The 24,762-nt window shown below is 38.2% G+C and overlaps 1 protein-coding gene across 1 annotated transcript; it reads right to left on the reverse strand.

Annotated features, from left to right (window-relative positions):
• Positions 1-5,527: 5,527 nt before the first annotated feature.
• On the reverse strand, positions 5,528-24,126 carry EREG (epiregulin). The gene is made up of 5 exons (XM_069457116.1): positions 23,831-24,126; positions 12,208-12,294; positions 10,554-10,677; positions 9,725-9,874; positions 5,528-8,570 (listed from the first exon to the last, which is right to left on the reverse strand). Exons 1-5 carry the CDS (start codon positions 23,898-23,900, stop codon positions 8,489-8,491), a joined length of 513 nt encoding a protein of 170 aa, XP_069313217.1. The 5' UTR covers positions 23,901-24,126; the 3' UTR covers positions 5,528-8,488.
• Positions 24,127-24,762: the final 636 nt, after the last annotated feature.

Below are 24,762 nucleotides of genomic sequence, written 5' to 3' on the forward strand. Positions count from 1 at the left end.
TTTGCTTAAAAAAGTATATTATTTTGTAATTAAAACAAGTAATTATAAAAACATAATTTTCTAGATTCTAGAGTATGTATTCAAAAGCAGAGGCCCAAGTAGCTATCAATTTTAATGAGACTCTGAGCTTCTTGGTACACATGTGTGCACACACACTAACACATGTGTGCACACACACATGCCTCTTCATTGGATACTATGACTACTTAACAATGGTACAGGATCCTGATGCTGAAGTTAATGAATGACCTTAAAGCTTGAACCTAAACTCTTTCTTTGGTGGAATGTACATCAAGGAAACCCTTTTCCCATTCTTGTAAACTGATGTATAGCTAAGTTATAAAAGGGCATGGCCTGTGAGATTTGTTTCCTGCAAAAGTTATCTCAAGCCTGAAACCAAGTGCTGCACATACTGACAAAAAAATACAATAGGGTTGATTAGTATCTGTAGAAAAGGCACACTCCCTTTTATTTGTGCTAAATTTGCATTTTCTCAATGCCAAGGACTTTCAAAGTAATTCAGTTATTTCTCCTGTTATTTAATTTCCAAGGCTAGCTTCTTATATGTATTTTAGAACCTAAATTTTACATAGCGTGGGCATAGATTCAGAAACTATTTCAGTTACAGTCTTGGTTTTGAGCTTTTTTTAAACAACCTGAATTGGTCCTAATAAGAAATGATGAATTATCAATTTCATTAGTAATAAATGTTGAACTCTTTTACTAAGTACCACAAAATGACAAAGGGCCAGGAAACAAACACAGGTGAGGCATATAAACTAGTGGAGATTGGGCCCCAACCTAAGGAATACTACAGGAGGTGATAGACTGTTGGACATTCTTTGAAAATACAAAGTAAAAAGGCAGAAACAATGTTGTAATATAACACTGTGTTGCTAGGTTTTCCAGTCTCATATCAAGGAGAGAAAATTGTTACCTCCGAAAAGTCAGCTAAGATTTACATCCAGTAACCTGAAACCCCCTAATCATGATTTCTACCTTATATGACATGGGCAACAAGTCCAGAAGCCACCATGTGCATTTGGAGGGAAGATGAATTATCAATGTAGTTCCTGTGTGTGTTCTCCAATTCAGCTTTCTGTTCCATAGCCCAACCCATGTATAAAGAGGCCCTACCCACTGATAAGGGACTTATTTATATTCCCACAGCCAGATTCTCTCACTGTAATCAAGACTGCATCTAATGTAAGCACATGACTCACACGCATTGGTCCTTTTCCTGAAACTTGGGGTAAGAGCCAACTCTCAGCTCTCTGTAGTCTGAGTGCCAGAGGTGACAGGCAAGAAGTGAAATCCACTGGGTATTCCTAACTCCCATTCAACTAATAATCTTTTTTTTTTTTTTTTTTTAGACAGAGTCTCACTCTGTTGCCCAGGCTAGAGTGAGTGCCGTGGCGTCAGCCTAGCTCACAGCAACCTCAAACTCCTGAGCTCAAGCGATCCTCCTGTCTCAGCCTCCCGAGTAGCTGGGACTACAGGCATGCACCACCATGCCCGGCTAATTTTTTCTATAAATATTTTTTAGCTGTCCATATAATTTCTTTCTATTTTTAGTAGAGACGGGGTCTCGCTCTTGCTCAGGCTGGTCTCGAACTCCTGACCTCGAGCGATCCACCTGCCTCGGCCTCCCAGAGTGCTAGGATTACGGGCGTGAGCCACCGCGCCCAGCCTCAACTAATAATCTTAACCTCCTCCCCGATGTCAACTTTACTTTACTATAGATTTTAATGAACACAAAAAAGGTGAAAGAGAAAAGCACGAGGTCTGATAAATCTAAAAACTGTGTAATCAACAATTAAACAGTTGAAAGTTTGTCATTTCCATTCTTTTTCACAGCCAACATTCTGAATAAGTATTTTCTACCAACAGCCACCACCAACTTTAATCTAGTGCAGTCAAGCCTCCATCTTCATCTACCAAAAATGCTCTTTCAAACGTTATGACATTCACAAGTCAAAACCGATGGCCTTTTCCCTCCTTTGTTTTTTTTTCCCCTAGGTTTCTCTTGTACTAGACAGTGTGGACTATTGCTGTGAATATTGGCTTTTTTTTCCTTTTCCTAAGTTTCATGACATGTTTTAGTTGTCCTCCTGGTTATAACCATCAGCAAGTCCTGTTGATTTAAATGATATTCTAGATACAGCCCAGATTCAATCTTTTCTCATTACTTCCACTGCCAACTTTGTCCTAGCCATGTTGTAGTTTAAGTGAGTTATTAAGGCCAGGCGCAGTGGCTCATGCCTGTAATCCTACCACTCTGGGAGGCTGAAGTGGGAGGATCGCTCGAGGTCAGGAGTTTGAGACCAGCCTGAGCAAGAGTGAGACCCCCGTCTCTACTTAAAATAGAAAGAAATGATCTGAACAGCTAAAAATATATATAGAAAAAAATTAACCAGGCATGGTGGCACATGCCTGTAGTCCCAGCTACTTGGGAGGCTGAGGCAGTAGGATTGCTTGAGCCCAGGAGTTTGAGGTTGCTGTGAGCTAGGCTGACGCCATGGCACTCTAGCCCAGGCAACAGAGTGAGACTCTGTCTCAAAAAGAAAAATGTGGGTTATTAAAATGCCCCCCTTATCTTCCAGGTTTCAGTCTTGTCCCTCTTCAGTGTATTTTGTGCAAAGCAAATAGACTGGTCTTTTTGAATTACTTCATCACCTTATCCCCAGCCCTCTGATAGCTTCTTACTGTATTTTAATAAAAGGCAAACACCTTAGCAATGCCTATAGTCCCTAAAGTTTCTACCCCCGACTACTACTCTGACTTCTTTTGCCACTGTCTTTGAGCGTGCTCTGGGCCACACTGATCTTACTATCTTTAGAGCCCTTGTACTTACTGTTCCAGGTCAAGAATGCTTTGGGTCCACATGTCTGGATGGCCATGCTTGTCTCATCTCTCTATGTCTCTACTCATACATTGCCTCTATAGAGATGCCTCCCTGACGCCCCCCCCCCCCGCCCCCCAGCTAAAGCAGCCTTGAAATCACAGTGTGTTACATATCACCACCTTATTTTGTCACTAACCATGAAACCTTGGGCATGTCACTCTGTGCCTCAATTTCCTCATCTGAAAAATGCATCTTATATATGTAGTGACATATTTCACTGAGTTGTTATATGGACTTAATAGCTATTTTATTTGAAAAGTTTAACAAATAGAAAACGCTGTATACATGTTTGCTGCTGGTATTTTTATTAATATTTATTTTCTTTCTTTTCTCACTAGAATATAAATTCTGGGCTTTATCTCTCTTGTTCATCACTTATTCTCAAGATGTAGAACAATAGGACAGATAATAGGCCCTCCATAAGTATTGCATACGAATGACTGAATAAAGCAATGACATATCTAACCATGTCTTTTGTCTTCAAAGCCTCTTTTTATTTTACCAGTTCTTCAGATGAAGTTTCTTTCCCCAGTGTTCCCAGACTAAATCTCTGGTTTCCTGAAGTGTTTCTGTGGCTTCAACTGTCGTTTCTGTGGTGGGGCTTCAACCATCACGGCTCTGGTCTGGACCATATACCCAACCTCCGCAGTGGGAAGGCACTTCTAAAGGGGTGAAAATTGGCCCTGGGATTCAGGGGACCTGGGATAGTGTATGAGTTCTGTGGCTTTACTTGTTTTGTGACTCAGAGCAAAGCGCAACCTTTCTGGAGACTATATTCTCTCGTGGGTAATAATTATGAATCTCTACCTTCCATCTCAGAGTGTGCATCAAAACAAAGAGTTAATAGATGTGAAAGTGTTTTGTACATTGTAAAATAGTATATAATTTTGAGGTCTTGCTAAATACCTCAAATATGCTATTTCCACATATATGCAGGGTTGTTATCTCACATCCTTTGCCTGGGCTGATGTGGAGAAGAGTTTTTTCTACATTTTCTTCCAGAATTTTTATGGTTTCATGCCTTACATTTAAGTCTTTTATCCATCTTGAATTAATTTTTTTAAATGGTGAGAGATAGAGGTTCTGTTTCATTCTTCTACATGTGGTTATCCACTTTTTCTAACACCATTTACAGAATGGGGCTTCCTTTCCCCACTGTATGTTGTTGTCTGCCTTGTCAAAGATCAGCTGGTTGTAGGTACATGGTTTTATATTTGGGGTCTCTGTTTTGTTCCATTGGTCTGTGTCTATATTTTTGTACTAATACCATGACATTTTGGTTATTATAGCTTAGTACTAGTAGTATAATTTCAAGTCTGGTAATGTGATGCCTCCAGATTTGTTCCTTTTGTTAAGATTGCTTTGGCTATTTGGGTTCTTTTTGATTCTAAATAAAGTGTAAAATTATTTTTTCTAAATCTGTGAAATATGACATTGGTATTTTGATGGAGATTGCATTGAATCTGAGCAGTATGGACATTTTAACAATGTTCATTCTACCAGTCCATGAACATGAGATATTTTTCCATTTGTTTGTGTTCTCTGCAATTTTTTGCATCAGCGTTTCATAGTTCTCCGTGTAGAGATCTTTCACCTCCTTGGTGAATATATTCCTAAGTATTTTATTTTCTTTGTAGCTATTGTGAATGGTATTGAGTCTTTGATTTTACTCTCAGCTTGACTGTCATTGGCATATAGAAATGATACTAATTTCTGTGCATTGATTTTGTAACCTGAGACTTTGCTGAATTTGTTTATCAATTCTAGGAGTCTTTTGGTGGAATGTTTGGGATTTTCTAGATACAAAGCAAAACACAACAGTTTGACATCCTCTTTCCCAATTTGGATGCTCTTTATTTCTTTCTCTTGTCTGATTGCCCTGGCTAGGATTTCCAGTACTATGTTGAATAGAAGTACTCTAAAATATTGTTTTAAAAATACTGACACCTAGAATTTTATAATTAATGTGGCTCTATTTCAAGAAATTCTTCACTATGGCAGGTCATGAAATGTGATACATTTATAGAATGCTTTTCCAAATTAACACCATTGCGTCTTTATATCTACACACATTATAGCCCTGTCACTGCTTTTAAACCGTTTAACGTATTTTGGGGGAAAAAATCATAAATAAAAAAAGAGAGAGACTGTACTGCCAGATGTAGATTTTTAATGTATGGTGCTCAATGCATTTTTATTTTTCAAATGTTTTTTTTTTCCAAATACCACCAAAAAATAAATAAAAATTAACATCTTGTAAATTATCTATGTTCACCTTCAATATCTTAAGGTACACAATTATCAAAGCTGATACTGAACACAAATTGATACAATTCAGTACTCTGATAAAATTCATAGTCAAATAAGTTATGTTAAACTGCATGCAATACAACTTTATGTTCCATAGCATCTTTAATATAAACTGTATACCAAATGGCTCTTCAAACTTAAAAAGTGCAATTACAGAGTGCAAAAAAAGCAAAAATGAAAATACATTATATTACATTGAACATCATCAAATTTGAATAACAGATATGTTTTAGATACAATTATTCTTTAGTTAAAACTTTTAAAAATGTACTCTAGAAACACTGTTTATACAAGTTGTTACTCCCCCTTCTATTGTATGAATAGAATAGAAAAAAGTTAGAAAATATTGGGCAGCAAATTAAACACTTTTTTCTTTCAAAAGTCTGCAGAATGGACATTGGAACAAAAATTACAAAATGGGTCAGATGCAGGTTTTTTTTTAACTGCATTATTGTATTCAACAGAAATTAGACACCAGAATCATGTATTTGCTGTATAAAAATTGATTTATTACCTGATGGTAGTTGAATTTAGTTAACTCTCTGAGATACCATAAATTATGCACTTATGCATTTAGAATTGCTTTGGTTCTCACACATTGAATATGCATAGCCCCTTCTAGAAAAATATATATGTGTAAACAATAAGAAATCTGTGAGAAAAGGAAGATAGACTACATATGAGCCAAAATCTTTTCATTGTCTATAGAACACTTGAGCTGACAGCAATCATTTTTTATGTTTAATCAGGATTATCCTCACTAAAACATCTTTTTTTGACTTATTTTCACCCATAAAAAAGAAATCTGGTTATTCTTTATTATGGAACATGCATTTATAAATAAACATTTAACTTTTTCAGGGGTTAGTTTTTAAGGTATTCTTAAAAGAAATACCCAAAACTATTTGCATTTGCTTATTTAAGTAATATGAATTGAGATGCTCAAGATAAACCAAAATATCAAAGTTGAGATGCTACAATAAACCTTTTGTAAATGAAATAAATGGATTGAAGCTGAGTTCTTGGACAGTCAATACAATTTCTTTGAAATAGCCAAGATAACTGAAAACAGGCAAACTTCCTTTATATCGACTAGATGTCAATAAATACAGTCATCCCTTGTATCCACAGGGGACTGACTCCAGGACCACCTTTCTGGGGTTACTAAAATCAGGCATGGATGCTCAAGTCCCTCATATAAAGTGGCTTTGTATTTGCATATAAGCCATGCACATCCTCCTGTATGCTTTAAATCATCTCTAGATTATTTGTAAGACCTAATGTAAATGCAATGTAAATAGTTATACTATATTTTTATTTGTATTACTTTTTATTGTTTTTTTTCCAAATATTTTCCACCCATGGTTGGCTGAATCCACCAATGTGGGTCTTGTGGATACAGAGGGTTGACTGTATGCATAGGATTTATAATATGTCCTCACACAGCACATTTGACTTTGGCTCTATTAAATGGGAAACAGAAATATCCTTTTAGAACTCACTGATTTTTCTTTTCTTTTCTTTTATCTTGTTCTAAAGTTTTATAGATTGGTTAAGAGAGCAACAAATGAATGTAATTCTGTGATCAGTTGACCTTGTGCATACCTATGTGTTTGCACATGAATATCTGTATATATGTTTTGTTTGTTTTGTCTGTTTGTTTTCCTAATAGTAAGGGCCAGGTTCAGGACTTTGGATGAGAGTCATGTGATCACACCAGGGTATATAACTCATGGACACATGTGGAGGCAAGTCCTGGCACCTGGTACTCCACAGGTCAGACGTGGCTATTATCTCTTTATTGCCCTAGCACACGCCAGGAAAGAAGTGGAGGAACAGATCCTCCCTGACCTGGTATGGCATCCAGAGAGACTCTACCCAAAGGTTTAGCATTCCACGAAGCAGCCTCCCATGAAATCCAAAGGTGGTGACAGCAATGGCTCCTTATACAATTGCCTAAAATACTCCTATTAATTCCCTGAGATCTATGGGCTCAGAGTACAGAAGAAACATTAGTCTCTTCCAAAAATAAACAAATAACAGAAAAAAAGGCCCCGGTTTCATTTCAGCCTCCATAGGAAGGTGTGGTTAAGTCTCTAAATTCTAAAAGCTTTCAAATGAGTTTTTCATTTGGAAAAATATACTGTGATTTATTTTTCCTATTTTTCCCACTTCCTGTGTCAAGATGTAATTTTAAATATATAAATTTAAATTCTAGAGGAAGCTACTTACTGAGCTATTTTTAAATGAAAGCTCTCCTGAATAGAAAATGAAATAACTGTATTTCCATATTTATGCACTGTATAGAGCTATTGTCTTATTATATTTTAAAATAATAATTAGTCTAGTCCATCAAGTTTTGGACTATGATTTTTATCTTAGAATTCTTCAACAAAGCCTCTAGGAAGGAAGCACAAATTTTAGCTTCAAGTGTGGATTTTTTTTTCTAATTGTTGGAATAGCAACAATTACCTCACATAAATGTTGCATTATACAGAGAAAGAACACTGTGAAGCTATGAAATACCCACTGCTTACATAAAAGATGGCATAAAATTAAGTTTTTTCAATTCATTTCATGTAAGGAGGACCTGTTAGGTGGGTGGCTGGTATCCGTAGGAGTTGTGTGTTCACACAGGGAACTGTCTACTGCCCCTCTAGGCTGATAAACGGAGTTACAGCTGAGATGGGTTGAAGAGACCATAGCCTCCCTGGGCTTAGTTTGTTTCCAATGTGTAGTGTTTAGCCCAGGATCTATATTTGTTTCTCCCGAATTCCAATTGCATTACTGTTTTAATGCATGACACAGTGGCGCCAACTAATATATCAGACCTTGATATAGTCAAACCAATTATCATTGATGTGAAGAGTAGAAAAAAATATAAATTGATTTGAATGTATGTATACAGGCTTACAGAAATCTGTCATACACTGACACTTCTTAAGCCATGACCTAGGCATGGCTCACTCCTACTCGCTGTGCAGCAGGAATATAAGCTTTGAAGCTTTCAATAAAGCATTTAGCTCGGGAAATTATTTCTTACAAAAATATCAATTTTCTTTTGATATTAAATATTTTCTGAACATTATATATTAGCAAATAGTCTGTCAAAAATAAAACAAAAATAAAAAACATTTTTCAAGTATATTAAAATTAAAAATACACTGTTGTTGACCTGACACTTGACCCAACATAAATATTATTAACAAAATAGGACTATTAACATGAAGCAGGCTGGCTGTGCATCCCTGCCCGGAAGTTTGACAGTGCCGTTCAGACTTGCGACAATGCTGGATCCCCTGAGGTCACCCTCTCATAGTCCTTCTTTGGTTCTTTACTTTTTCGATTTCTGTACCTGGAAATATTCAGAAGTGAAACTGTTAGCATTGCAGTTAATGTTAGTAACAAAGTATGTCAACAAAAACCCAAATATAGGGACAACAAAGGGACATTAGCATAGGGCTTCCAAAATGACAAAGGTGCACAGGTTTAGGTTGGACAAGGTAAAAAAAAAAAAAAAATTGGGAAGTAAGGGGTGGTGTTCTATAGTCAAAAATTTTGGAAGAAAACAGTGAAATTAGTTAAAAGACTTCTCAAAGGCATTAACATGATCATAAATATAAAATGCCAGGAAGGCATGTGACCACATTTAAGCCTGGATTTTGTTTTTTGTTCTCTTTCTCTTTCTCTCTCTCCCTCCTCTCTGCCCTTTTCTTTTTCTTCCATTTCCTTTTTCTTTGTCCTTTGCTACTAAGGATCTGACATTTGTCACACAACATTGTCACACAACATTACTATAATACATTTCTACCCATCACACTGATACAATACTATCACCAATCAAAATTAAAATAATTACTATTTATTAGGCACTAATTAGGTGACCCACAAGGCTCTAAGTGCTGTACACACATTAATTATTCTATCCTCACATTTGCCATTATTACTGTCATGCCCACTCTTTATTTTTCCCTCAGTCTTCAGCTTTTGACAATATTGTACATGAAGATGGGGTATGACTGTTTTGGAGGACTGATAACAGTAAGCATTTATAATTGGTAACTCATTTCTACTAGTCTGTCTGAAATTTTAAGATCCCAAGCCTTTGAGGTTATTAATTTACAGGGCTGCGTTTTATGAAATTTCAAATTTCACCTGATAAATTAAATATAGGTTGCTAAGTGAAGCATCATGTTTTAGGGTTTACTTTCACATGTATTTATCATCTTCAATACTGAAAATAGCCCTGTAATTAATTTCTGTCTGTATTTTATAGAGGACAGATTGGACACTCCCCATTTGATTTGCATAAGGTCACATAGATAATAAGTAACAGAGCTAATGACAGTTAAAGCCAGACGTTCTGCAGCTAAAACATCTTTATAAAAATCATCACTGCGGATTCCATCTTATCCCTCTAATACTTTGTCCATATTTTCACCAACATTATAGGTCTGTATGATATAAAAGTGATGTCTACGGGCAGAGTATAACAAAACACAGGCTTACCATCTGCAGAAATAGTACATGGAGCCGGCGACTATGATGAGAAACAAGAAAATAAGGATCACAGTCAAAGCCACGTACTCTTTGCTCAAGGGCTGGTGGACGGTTAAAAAGAAGTGTTCACAGCGGAGACCAGTATAGCCCACTTCACACCTAAAGGGAAATACAAGGGAAAGATCAATTATTTAAAAAAGAAATCGTGGTTGTGAATCAGTGTCAGAGGAACTAACTTCACACTGTAAAGCAAGAACTCAACAGAATTTGCTAGAAGTTGTAAAGATGAATTCAAAGACTGACGTTAGGGTTGGGCCAGTATTGGCAAAAGGAGTCCACATAGCTCTTGGGCTGCACTGTGCTATTAAAATGACGGTTTGGCTCAGCTGTCAGGGTAGCTGATAATCTAGATGGTGTTCTGTAAGTTTTGTAGGTTTAAGATGCCTTTTGTCTAAATCAGTATGATCAATTCATAAAACAATGGCTGTAGAAGTCCAGTGAAAGGATGAGAAGCAGAGAGGCTGTCACAGCAAGTGTGAGAGGGGGGCATCTGAAGCCCTCCCCACTCTGTGCCCCCAAAGCATCTGCACAATTCGAAAGCTCCTCTTTGTTCCCTAATTTTAAAAAAACTCAGTTAATATAGTTTCTAATAATATGTGTGTGTGTGTGTGTGTGTGTGTGTGTGTATATGTATATGTATATACTGCATCCTAACAGGTCATGGAAACATAGGCTAACTTCAAAATACAAAACAGAGAAACAGAATTAGAGAGAGAGACAGACAGACAGAGAGAAATATACCTTTAAAAACCATTTTCATTTATTTCTGGCTTATTACCTGCAGTAATTTTCACTCATGTCCACCAGGTAGATGCACTGTCCGTGCAGACAGTAGCCGTTCATGTCAGAGCTGCACTTGGTTATTGACACTTGAGCCACACGTGGATTGTCTTCTGTCTGAACTGTGAAGGGAATGGAAAGCTGAATATATTCTGCTGCCTTCTTGGAAGCTTTACTCAGCCTTTCACAACAGTAACCACCGAGCCACTTCAACCAAACAGGGCAGAGGCCAATCAGGCAAGGAGAATTTTCAGGAATAGGAAGTCATTATCATTCTCCCTAGGCCAATAAACAAACACCTGAACCCAAGGAAAAGGTCCAACAGACTAAACAAAACAAAACAATACTTGAGGATTTAGGTCTCAAAAGACAAAGCACAAGGATAGAAAAGGCAAGTTTAATACATACACACGTGATTATCTGTCACAGTAGGTACCATTCACTTCTCCAAACAAAATTTGTCTGATTTTTTCAAGTCTCAAACAATTCTGAAATTCATTACTCTCCCCGCAAATTGCAAGCTGACAGCATTATTAATTCAAAAGAGCTTAATTTCTATGACAGGTTTTTACGCCAGCAAGTCTTATTTTGGTGTGTGTTTGTAAATTGTTGAGATTACCATCAAAGAAATCAACCAAGGTCCCTGAACATATCTAACAATGAGACTTGAACATGAACTAGACAAACCCTTAGAAATGCTTCTGTTAGGGCCAATAAGCCAATAAAACAATGAAAAAGGAGCCTCAGCAGAAATAGTGTTGCAGCCTACATGTAAAATTCACTTTAGAATGTTCTGGTTACTAAAACGTGAAGGATGCTTATAATATTATTTTTTTAAAGTATCTTGATGGTGATACTCTTGCCCAAATAACCAAAGAAGGAAAAAAAAGGTGGTAGGGGAGGCTGATCAAACCTCCAGGGAGCCCAGTGGTGAGGGACAAGCGAGAAGGTAAAGTTGTTGTGGAAGATGTCCTGTTTTCTCAATATGACTCTTGACTCAATAGCTCAGACGGAATACAAAGCAGGTCCCCCTTAGACCACATCCAGGATCTGCAGACCTTAAGGGAGAAACTGTGCTTTACTTATCCTTGCATCTCTGTGCCTTAGTACGGTGTTTGGCACGTATTAAGTACTCCACAAATGTGTTTCTGAATGAACACTGTGACGGGAAAGAAAGGAAATCATTTGTTCCTCTTACAAATTGTGTGTTTGTGTGTATGTGTCATATATATATAGAGAGAGAGAGATAGAGAGACAGAGACAGAGAGAGAAAGAGAGAGAGGGAGAGAGAGAGAGAGAAATTCTGTGTACAGAGGTTTCCTGTTTTGTCTGGAATCCAGTCTGTCGGTGTGGTTTCTGATGATGGTTTTGCAGTAAATCTCTGGGGGAATGGCCAAAGGGAATCTGATTTTCTTTGTTCTCTATCTCTTTAAGTTTAAATATTTCCATATAATTAGATGTCTGGTCCCTCTTCCATCATTTATACCTTTATATATTTTTTTCAGAACTCTAGTTCATAAGGTAGTTAAAAATTAATACAGCAGCTATTCCCTCCCCTGTTTTTCATTGTCACATATTTATAGTTTCTGAGTTTGCAATTCTGTTTAAAAATGGGAATTCCCTTGATGCGACATGGACAATGCTGGGCTTACCTAAAGCTGTGCAGTTATCGTTAGCTTCTCCTGGGATGCACGATGGAATCACGGTTGTACTGAGAACTGCTTGTAGAAGATGGAAAGCTGTTTATGGAAGAAAATCAAATATATAACTAGTGTTTCAAGGAAAGAAAGCTCGATCAAATTTCCACATAATGACAGTATTTATAAAGTTGTCTTAAATATTTCAAGGATTTGATCTATCAAAACCATGAAAGAATATAATTCATGGAAACAGGTATATAACTGAAAATAAATGAAACTCAGCTCTTCTGTCCACGGGTAAAAGTCTTGGCATTATATTCATAGTTACAGAATTGATCTGCTCTAAACATTTCACAATAACATTTTCAAAGATCTGTTTTTAAGTTTAGTTTCCTAATCAGCCTTCAGTTGGAGAATTTCCACTGTTTTACTCCATGATGTGTCCAGGGTGATGCTCCAAGGTTGACCCATCACAGAAGGCTTCAACTAAAAAATCAGGTTCTACTTATGATAACAACCAAGTGGGAAACTCAACCTCAGAAACATTCATTGTTGATTTAAGTGCCTAAGTTACTCCTTGCACTGTATTGCATGTGAAAATAGATTTTAATTTTTTTTTTTTTTTTAGCGATGGGAGGGGGTCTCACTATGTTGTCCAGTCTGGCCTCACATTTCTGGGCTCAAGCGATCCTCCTCCCACCTCAGCCTCCTGAGTAACTAGTACCACAGGCACAGATTTCAATTGATAAAATGTAACCTGCGTAAAGTCAGAATCTATCTTATCTAATATGAGAAGAGACAGGCATGCCAGATGAACCACACTGAGGCCTAGAATCCAGTTTCTATCAGCACAGGAAGAATCTGAACTGGCTGTTTCATCATGTGTCTCTGGTGAAAAGATAAATGTTGGAAAGCAAACATCAGAATGACTCAAGCAGTTTTTGAATTGTATAGAAGGCATGATAAAAAGCCTTTTGACTGCATGCATGTGTACTTAAAGGCATTCAGCTTCTTCTGTTTAAGCTTCAGGTGTTTGCACTTCAACCACTCTTTCTAGTCTATGTGAGTAACTTCTATCCATAAATATTAACGGTGTTGGTAACAATAGTCGCTAGCAGCAGCGAGCATTTCTTGGACATGCACTGTGTGCCAGGTGTGGTCCTCTTTGCCTTATCTGTATTATGTATTTAATCCTCTCAGTGACTATTTGAGGAAGATACTATTATTATCCCCGTAAGACATATGAAAAAACTGAGGCATAAAGAGTTTAAATAAGCTTTCCCAAGGATACATGTTAAATGGGCTACATGATAGAATTCTAAGATAAGCAATAATTTTAGAGTATGAAGACATCGTACAGAACAAACTAGGGTGGCTGTAATTGAAGCCGAGTATTTAACCCCATAGGGAGGTAACAAAGTATGGTGGTAGAAAGGCAATCTTGTGAGAAAAACTTGAGCTATGTGAATTTGGACGAATTAATTAACTTCTCTGGGTCTTAATTTTCCCTGTCTTACAGAGTTTGGGGGAGAATGAAATGAAATAATATCTTTCTGAAATGCCTGACCAGAAACTCTTACAAATGTTCCTTGACTCTCAACTTCTCTTGCTACCTAGCCTGAGTTTTAGCAGTGTACGTGGGTAGCGCCCTCTACTGGTTTATAACAAGTATATACATCTTCGTAAATAGGTACTTTAAATGATGATCTAATCTGTGTAATACAGGACTTTTATTTTATTTTTTCTCAAAGAGGGCTTGTATCTGCTAAGCAAATTGCATATTCTGTAGGTTCTAAAAACAAAATTACACATCAACATCAGCATCATAGTTTATATTTTCATATTTCCTACATGACACTTATAACAATCCTGTGAAATAGTCATTAGTCTCAAATAAATAACATCAGTGCATTTAAATTAAATGTCTTGTCCAACATCACTTATCTAGTGACCACAGAAGAGAAGAGTTAAAAATCTATCTTTTGACATCAAGTCTCATACTCTTTCAATAATTTGAAAATACTGTTTTCTTTAAAGGTTTAGAACTATCTCCTCCCCACTCCATGTTTTTCCTAAAATATAAACGTTGCTTCAGTTGTTATTAGAGAACAAAAAAAAATATTTTTCTTAAATGACAAAAAAAAATGGCTAAAGCCTAGATTTCATTGTCAGTTGAACAGAGATGAAATCTATTTTCCACATAGCTCCTTATGGAGGATTAGCTAGATTTTAATCCAAGTCAATGTTGTTTTATATCTCTAATTTTGCCATACACTTTCACTACTGAAAAATTAAATTAAACAGTTTTCTCTCAATACAAACTGGAATTCTAGTTGCATTCTTGACATTCCTATTTCTCTATGCTTCCTCAACTGAGGAAAACTTTGGAGACCATGTTACTAATTCACCTATAGGAAACTGCTAGCCACGAAAAAATGCACATTGGAAGCAAGTTTCTCTATCCTTTGCAGAAACCAAAGCCTAGCCTTTTCTGTTTAGAGCTGCTTACAACTGCAACCTGTAACTATAATAGAATCCAACGAATTGTTTTGGAGTGTTGCTCTTCGGTCTTTTTTATAAAGGTTTTTAGTAGTTGTTAGTTTTTCCACTGTTGGAAACTTTGTTCCAGTTATTCAGGCCACAGGTGAAATATTTGTCTTTGTTAATTAAAGAATGTTCAGCCCAGGGTGTGCCTCCACGAAAACTGGGCTTTCCTTACCTGTGACGCTCCCTTGGACACAGTCCATAGTTCAAAATAGTTTCTGTGAGACTTGCTGCATTAATCCTACAGCAGGATATTTTGCAGATGGAACTGTAAATAATTTTAAATGGTCCTTTCAAATTAAAGAATATACCTGCAGTTCTGTCATGGATGAGTGTAGCCAAAAAACAGCAAAATTGGTTCTAAATCATGTGTCCATCTGCACAACTCTATTGCTTTAAAGCAGTGGTTCTCAAGTGTCTCTCCAATATGCCTCTGTCCCAAACTCTTGCAAACTGGGATAGAGGAGTGAGTGGGGGTGGATAGAAGTTTGAAAAATCCACCCACAGAGGATTACTGTGTCCACCATCCATTCACCCTTACACTACTGATTATTGTAAAGTCATACAGGGAAGGAATAAATGCTAAAGTCATTGCCATATAGTCCCTTAATCTTTCAGTATTTTTAATGCTCTTAGCATTATTTGAACGTAATCTTTTTGTGATTCAGTTGCAAATATTATATTTGATCCTTGACAATGGATCCCTGCTAAGAAAATAATTCACTATGATACTAAGTATTTTGGGTAGTGTCTGTGTCCAAAAAACTTATCTGGCGGCAAGCTTTATATCGCTAACTGGGACACAGAGGGATTCAATGCAAGGTGATACGGTATAAATGATCTATAAACTCAAAACTGGCAGTTGGGACTTCTACTTCAACATAGCTACAGAAATCAAAATGCATTCAGAGGCCATTAATTCTGAGGTCAAATTTCCAAATGGGTTTTAGGAATGTGTAGCTCACCTTTTCGTCTCTCTACCTTCATTTTTTCAGAGGTTGTGTTTCAGTGAAATCTCAATTGTGCCAGCAGGAAGTGATGCCAGTGACTCACAGGATACAAATCGCCTCTTCCCTGTGAGTCAGGGCCGAGCCTACATGCTTACGCAACCTTGGGGACTGCGTGTGGGAGAGGCTGAGTGCCATCACTGGAATGGGGGTAGCGCTAGATGTCGTGGGCCCTGGTGGTTACCCAACAGTCAGACAGAAAGCCAGATAAAGAAAATGTTCTTCGTATTGTATAGAGTTTCTTTTGACCTTGCTTCCTAATGGTCCCACTGAGGGACCTATCTAGAAGGAGGCCAGTGCAGAGGGGGCGAGGGTTCCACGACTGGCTGACCAAGCCAAGTCAGCAAAATCAATTGCAAATCTCTGGATAAAATTCCTCTGGAAAATAGTCAAGCAAATAAAAACGATCCAAAATAAAATGAGACGGGTTATAGAATGAAAAGAATGTATCTTATTTTCCCAATTTAAGCTTTTAGAATATTTAGAGCAGAACAGCAAACTCACGATGAATCATAGCATTTGCCCAGCCCAAACAGATAGCAAAATCCGCTTTGTTCACACTTTTGCTGTGGTCACACGCCAACCTACTCACAGACTGTTAGTTTTCTACCTTCTTCCACGGCAGTCTGTAATTTTAGGATTTGTCTGTTAATGCACTAGGCTTGTTAGGTCTTGTGTACTTTCAAGGAGCAAACATGCCTTCATTGTTTTTGGATGTCTTTTTACTTTAAATTAAATTCCACTATTACATATGGTCTTGCTTCACCTTGGTTAAAATAATTGCATACTCTTTATCACATCAAATACTGAAAAGACCTACTGTCAGCACTTTCTAGTAACAGCCTACTTTTCAGAGAATATATATATATGTATATACGTATATTTATAAATGTATAGAAAATTAACCTTGCCTTCTATCAGGAATCATTCTATTCCTGCAATTGTTTAATGTTAACCTTGTAACTAAGCTTCATTAAGTACTAAACATAGAAACTAACCATAACTATTTGATGTAAAATATCATGAAACCAGAAGTTCACAGAATAGGTTACAAATAAGTATTTCTTTTAATTTTGAATTTTAAAAGACAGACATAGGATCTTCCTTGTCAAGTGGCAAAAAAAGCTTTACTATGCCATGTTTTCTAACTCATAGGCATTAAATATTATCCCCCAATTTTGTTAGTAATTTCATACTTCAAAGTGCTCATGTATTTTAGTACTCACATATTATCATACAATACTATACTTCAAACTATTCCAATCAAGAATTATTGAGTTAAAATATAAGGGAATTGTCTATTTTATCCAAAAAATGAATTTAAAGATGTGTATCTTGTTCACAATGGAAGTCTCTCCAGAATGCTGGAGAGTGTATACCAACACTTGTTGTGAAGGGTACCATTTAAATTAATCTGGGTGTTTTGGAATTGTGTGCTTAACAGCTCCAAAGACAAAGCATACCTCCCTTAAAAGCCAAAGGTTCATCTCGAGTATTATTTCAAATTTTCTATTGGAAATATTTTTTCCTCAAGATGACATTACAGAAGAGGAGCTTTTTATAACCTTTTCTACCTTTACTCCCTTCTATCTGGCTTTTTACTTCTACCCTTACAGATCCAATTCATAAATTTAAATTACCAGTACATTATTGTTCCAGAAGAAAACTCTCCTAAAGGAACAACAGTGTGGATTATGTGTCTTTGCTATTTGCCTTCTTTTCATATGGTCATATAGTGGCCTGAAACTTGGAATCTTTAGTGGGATTTTTAGAAGCATATATTGCTCCCTCTGTAGATGCCCATTGCCAAACATGAATTTCCAAAAGGATAAAGTGGTAATCAGCACAAAACAGAAGAAGAAATTGAGTACATAAAAGGTGATTTAAAAACTCTTGACACAAATAACTTTTCATTCATAGGACAAACATAATACAGCTCATACATTGGAAGCAACTAAGGAATGTTACTTTACGACAATATAGTTTATGAAAATATAGTTGGTGTCAACATTGGTGACCTCGACTTCAGTGACAGGCACCTTTGCATCCGTAGTATGATACTAGGGTGGGAAGAGTTCAGTTACAACCCGATAAACAGAAAAGAAGGAGGATAGTAGCTTACACTATCCTTGCTTTTAGTAACTACATGTGTCAAATGATAATTATTCAACAAATATCTATTTGGAGTTGTCTATGTGCAAGATATTGAATAAGATGCTGGAAGGAAAACGGATGCAAAAGACTTTGTTCCTGCCGTAAATAGGCTTAATGGGGCTAGACACGTGTGGGTAGTGAGGACAGAACAGAATTAACAGATGATGCCAAGTTTCTGGCCAGAAAACACCAAGGAGGATGGTGCTGTTAAAAGAGTAGAAAACACAGGCAGGACAGCAGGTTTGTGGTGGCATTCAGGCCTGAAGGCATGAAGGGAGGACAAAAGGAATGAACAAATTTTAGTTTTAAAGTTCATATTTTAGTATTATCTATTTTTCCAAGGCAGTTGGCAATACAGATCTTGAGTTAAAGAATAAGCATGGAGTTGAAGAGGTCTATTTGAATGTCATATGAGGAGATATTAACACAAAAGGCATGGGGCCATTCAAATGTTCCAAAAAAAATAGTGTGGAATGTAAAATAACAGAACTTTGGGAAACAGGTGGTAGGGAGTGGACAGAAGTGGTTAAGAAAAGCGAAAAAGAAATTGGAGAACAAAGAAAGTTCAGTGTTGTGGAAGCCAAGAGAGTAGAGCTGTGAAAGGAGGCGTGGGGTGGTCAGCAACACAGCGACTGAAGAAAGTGTTCATGACTCCATCATCGATAAGATTCATCATTATTTGATGCAGACCATGTTAAAATCAGCAATAAAAATTACTCAGCTGATTTTTTTAAACACATGAAGTGGTTTTATATTTGTGTCTGGCTCAGCATTAATATTAATTTCATTTGTCTTGATAACTCAAGCTCTGATTATTCATACTGTGAATTATGGATGGCACTGTGCTAGAGCAATAACAAGTACATTAAGTCAGTGATTCTCAACCAGGAGCAATTTTGCCAACCAGAGATATTTGGCCATGTCTGGAGACTGTTTGGGTTGTCACAACTAGGGGTGCTACTGACATCTAGTGAGTAGAGACCAGAGTTGCTATTTATTTTATCCCTTTGCAACTGAGTTTCTTTATCTCTGAAAAGACACCAGGAAGAGAGGGTGAGGCAGAGAGAAGATGAGATGGAATTTGGATTAGATTTCTCTAAGTTTCTTTTCATTTCTAAAACAATACTCCTCTTTTTCCCACTGTATATCCATTATTCAAACATATCACTCTTAGTAATAACTCTCTCTCTTTCTGAAACACACACACACACACACACACACACACACGGCAGATATACCTGGATTTCGATTGGCATACCACCAGTGAAAACAAAATGTAGTAAGAGATAGAAATGTGAAAAAGAGGGAAAAAAATTATTAGACTTTATCAGAAACAACAGAATTGAATTTTCAAAAACTATTGCTTAACCTCAAAATATTTTGCTTCTCAAGCACATTTTTAAAGAACAGCTGGTTGACTAAAAACATAGTGGTGAGAACTTTGAATAAAGTATCAATCTGATCTTCTATCCAACAAACGTTTATTGAGTGCTTAATATAAGCCTAACACAATACAAATGCTAAGAGATGAGCACAGCCTCAGTAAAGAGAGACAGGGTTATATACACACTTAGAGTGTGATGCCACAAGGACTAGAGGGAAGGGAGAGATGGGGTGGGCAGGGCTTATCAGAGAAGACTTGCCTAAGGAAGTACTCTCTCTCTCTCTCTCTTTTTTTTTTTCAGTCTTAAAGAATGAGAAAACTTTTACCAAAAGTAAAGAGTGATTTGGGAGTATCCACAGGCATATTGAAACACGGAGCCTTGCATGCTGTTTTACTGCTCTCTAAGCCTGTTTCCTCATTTGTAAAATGGGAACAATAATACCTTTTCTGTCTAAACAGGCATTATTGTAAGAATCAAATGAGGCTTTTTGTATGAAACCATTCTGCTGATGATAACATCTCTAATTTCAAAAGTGCTTTTTATTATTTTCTCTTATCATTATATCCATATGCAATAACCTGACATGATAGATGTTATGATCTCCATTTTACACACGAGGAAACTGAGGCTTAGAGAGTAATAAATATTTCTGAAAGTTTAAAGTAAAAAACTGGGGCATGAAATCTGTGGTCCATACACTATGCCTCTTAATTCAAAACTATAAAGTTTGACATATACAAATATATGTGTGTGTATTACTTTCATGCCTCAAAGTTAAAATTGAGAATTTTGGACCTAAGAAATTAGAGGTTAACATTTTTTCTGGACAATTACCAAATAACCCTGAGCAATATTAATATAAATAGTATCCTTGTAAATTAAATCATTCCTTTAACCTAGAATGCCACTGAACCTTTATCTGCCCTATAACTAGACACCCCGAATTGCATAAACTGCATCGCCAGAGGACACTGAGTCTGTCACATTACTTCATTCTTTCAAAGGTTCCAGACTTGTCATACCAAGGCGATGGCTGTCAGGCTACTCCTCCCTGAGGATCCCCCTATTACAGTGTTGGGGTGCCTTCCCATTGCCTACCAGTGGAATGTTCCCAGCAGCAGTTACGGCCATGTTAATTAGACACTTTGCATAGGCCTATATTCAAAGTGCAGACTGAGAGAAGAGGAAACCACACCTTAATTTACAGTCTCTTTGAAGAGGATCTCTTACTTGACATTTGCATTTCTTGGGTGACCACTAACCAGTAAATGGAAGGTTATTGTACAGAAATAAACAGAAAACATTCAAATTCAATTTTTCCAAATTGACTTATGTATTATACTTTTTCTTTTAACCAAGGTAATATGTTTATTTTCTCCCTGTTAATAGGAATGGGCTGTGGATTCCAACTTGGTCCCTTATGGATGCAATATTCAAGCCACAATAATATAAAAAGATATGATTATTCCTTTTCCTTGATTGTTTTACTTAATATACATCTTGGAAAATATAGAAATAAAGACCCCTGTCAAATGACTTCAATGTCTGATTTATAATAAAAGTCATAACCTAGGAACTGTGTTGATTGAAAATTATGAATGGTAAGTAAAAATTTAACATATTTTAGCATAGCCTAAGAGAACAGTCACATGTTTTATGGGCCTGATTTTGCATAAAGAGACAGAAAGCCCATTTCTATACATATGCCATCCTTAAGACAGGTTCTAAGCCCTGGGACAGCCCCAGACTACTCTGGAACTTCTCTTCTAGAAGCTATTATTTTTATTATGTTCCTGCTAACCCCAAGAGCCACTAGCTCCTTACTTATTGTTACAGAGTGACCTTGCCATTTACTATCTCTACGTCCTTGTGTGGTATTTGCCTTCACTGAGCCTTAGTTTTTTTCTTTGTCAAAACTAAGCTAATCATATCTACCTCATACAGTTATTTGATGATGTGTGTAAAGCACCTAACACACAACATAGTTGGTACACTGGCATTTGGTGACTGTTAGTTCCCTTCCCACCTCCTGGATTTGGGTCCCAGTGCTGAACCCGACACCCCAATTACCCAAGCTGCTCAAGTGGCAAGATGATGCAGAAGACAGCTAGGGTACCTGGGTCAAAATCCAGGCAGAAGAGACCTGTTATCGTGTTTTCTGCCAAGATGTGTCATCTAACATTGTACCAAGACTCAGGTAGCTCAGAAACTTTCAGGGTCAACAGAGGCCATCAAAGGCAAGCCAATCGTCTCACTGGAATCTGTGCTTCTCATTTTTCCAAGAAAGAATATTTATTCTGCTTACTTCTCCCTGTGCAATGAAGTAGGGCTAAATTGTCTTGGAGATGTCATTCAGGAACATGCTCAAATCCCATTTGGGCATGTATAAAAATGTTTGATGTTAGCTCCTAAACATAACTGCAGAACTCAAGATGAAAATTTCTTCTTCTCTCTCTGGAAGAATCACAGGATTAAAAAGGATAATTTTGCTCTAAAATTATAGATTACTTAGAAAAATGTTACACAGTTTGGGGCATCTCAACTCTTTTACTTAATGTTCAGTAGGCTAAATGTAGTAGTAAACCTACATATGAATTATCTCAGTTTAGCACTCCTTTTCTGTGTGTACTTGGGTCATAGTTCACCAATCTATAAAACAAGAGCATCAATATCAAACACTTATAAATGTAAGTGTACTGCATGTGTTAAGTGTGGGGCGTGGAACTTTTTTCCCCAGTCGTAAATACATATAAATTCCACAAAAAGCAATAATACAATATATGCTGAAATTTAAAATAAATGTCTCTTTCTTTTGAAGGACAGAGTTTGGGAAAAGCATTTCTAGGTAATCTTTTGTTTGGGGAACAAAACACAATTTCAGAAATAACAGGTGGCCTTTCCTTTTTTTCATGTGCTTTAGAATAAGACTACAGGACCTGCATACCTGAAGAGAGTATACAGATACGATGTAGAACTTCAAACAGGAACTTTCCTAGTGGCAGAGAAATATCCAAACAAACTGGGAAAACAGAAACTGACCTAACTCATTTGGAAATGGGCTTGGCAGCTGATGAAATAGGTGAACTATAATTAAGTAATGCAATAAAGGAGGTAAGCACTTTCATAACAACAAAAACACACACAACACACACACTAGTGGGTAGTAACCAGGTTATTCATAGGCCTTGCTGTCTCAAATTAGAATATTCAATGAGATGCCCAGAACAGACACTTGCATTGTTCCCATGCAACCTTACAGGTGGGGGGAAAAAAGTGCTAAGCCATTCTGACCTCTAGGTTAATTTCTAACTCTAGGGAAGCCTGTCATCTTTCTAATCTTATTCTTTTCACAAAGACCTCAAAACAGAGACAGCAAAGCCACCTCATTTACTGAAAATCTTCTAGCAAGTCATTCTTAGCTCAGTTTTGGTAGAGAAACCACAGATCCTATTTTTCACTTATGTTCCATACTTGGATTTGTAAGTTTCAGCTATACATAATATTTGTTTCATTAGCTCTCTCAACCTCTGAGATAAAGCGTGTCGAAATAATAATTTAACTGTCACATTCCTGCACAGGTAGAGTTAGTGTGTTGGGGAAATTTGCTTCATTGCAACTCCGGGAAGAAGGTGAGACTGGTGGTAACTTTTATTTCCTTATTAAAATATTCGCATACGACTTCAAACTCTTCTTGAAGTTTAAGAAACTAGGAAGAAGTGGGTTTTTTTTTTTTTTATTTTTTTAACCAGAAAGTCCATAAAATGATTTTTCCGCCTGCCCCACAAGGACTAAATCATCTCAAATACGAAGACTGGCATTAAAACACCCTCCGCGATCTCAGGCCGGTGAAATTAGCAGCAACTGCAAAGCGCTTGCTCCGGAGGCTGGTCCGGCGGCGCCGGCTACTGGGGAAAACGGAAGTGGCAGGTGTACTGGCCAAGGGCGGTGGGGAGCTCCAGGACCCGCCACAGCCCTTCCGTTCCAGGTACCCTCCAACAGCGTTTTAATTCTGTCCCTCTGTAGCTCCGGCCAAGCTGGCCCGGGCGCACACCAGCTCCCCGGGAAGCTTAACCAGGCTAGATTTTGGAAAACTGGGTGCAAGACAAAGGAGGAAAAGCATTTCCTTTTAAAACATCTCTTATGCGCGGGTGTAGTCTCTCCTCTCCACCCTCCAAACAGAAAGAAAAAAATATGAAACGTCAAGAGTGTGTTCCAGTACTTTGAATTTCTGGCATTGGCAAATTTTCAAAAGCAAAAGCAAATGCTTCTCAACAACTTTTTATCTTGCCTAGTAAAGAGATATATTAATTCATGCATGACCTATATGATAATAATTAATTTATCTATGAGAGGCATTTTCACACCGATCCCCCCCCCCACCACCACCACAGTAGGGAAAGACAGACGCACATAATAAGAGACATCATTTAAACCTAGTATACTTGAACTTGAACCGCGTGGACAGCTCTGTACTTGTCACATGACAAATGCGCGGGGGCCACGTTTGTCTCCTCTTTGGGGGCGGCGGGAGGGGCGGGGGCTTACCCAGGCAGAGCAGCAGCGCGGGGGCCCTGCCCGCACCGCGCGTCTCCATCCTCCCGGCGGTGGCGCACATGGGGCAGCTTGGGCTGCGCAGCGGCGGTGGCGGTGGCGGCGGTGGCGGCGGTGGCGGTGGCGGTGGCGGCGGCGGGACGCAAGAGGCTGCTGGAGGCGGCGGGAACGCACTGGCCGGCCGGAGACGACTGTCTGTCCGCTCGGATGCGGCTGGAGCGCGGCGGAGAGCCTGGAGGAGCCACGCGCCGGCCTTTGTCCTCTGGCCCCGGGTTTGTCAGGCAAGTGAGTTCAACCGTCTCGCGCTGCGACCTTTATAGAGCCCGGGGAGAGGCCGCGGGCCCAAGGACTGACTAGCGGGGTGAGGTACAAAGTCTCCAGAATTTCATAATCGGCCGGGGGAGTGGCCGGAGGACTGTCCGGATGTCATCCTCCCGGTCTCCGGAGCACCTGAGAGCAGTGGTTGAGGAATGAAAAACTGTCCTTCTGGTTGACCGGGACTACTCCCCAAACTTTTCCATCTCCCTCCCGGACTCACGCAGGGGGAGGTGGGGAGCGTGCACCAGACGGGCTGGTTTGCTTTGTGGGGTCACCTGCCGGCTAGTGGGTGGTTTTAGTTGCTCCTGGTGACAGAAGTAACATCAATCAGTCCATCTCCTAACCAGGGCTGGCGTTCCCAGCACATGCTTTTGGAGAGCCGCGTGTGTGGCTTACTAACCCCGAGCCGTCCAAACCGCCTGTCTGTGAGCAGAGCGTGGAGTCGTCAGCAGCTCCAGCGTCCCACCTGTGTTCCAACGCGCCACCGCCCAGCAATGCCTTCCTCCTCAGCCCCTCTGCGCGCAGTGTGGTTCAGGCATTTCTCACCTCCAAGTCCAGTAATTACGCAGAAACAGCCCTAAGTTATTTTTCTTCTGCCCCATTTGTCA

Source organism: Eulemur rufifrons, chromosome 24 (genome assembly GCF_041146395.1).
Source record: "Eulemur rufifrons isolate Redbay chromosome 24, OSU_ERuf_1, whole genome shotgun sequence".
Taxonomy (NCBI): Eukaryota; Metazoa; Chordata; class Mammalia; order Primates; family Lemuridae; genus Eulemur; species Eulemur rufifrons.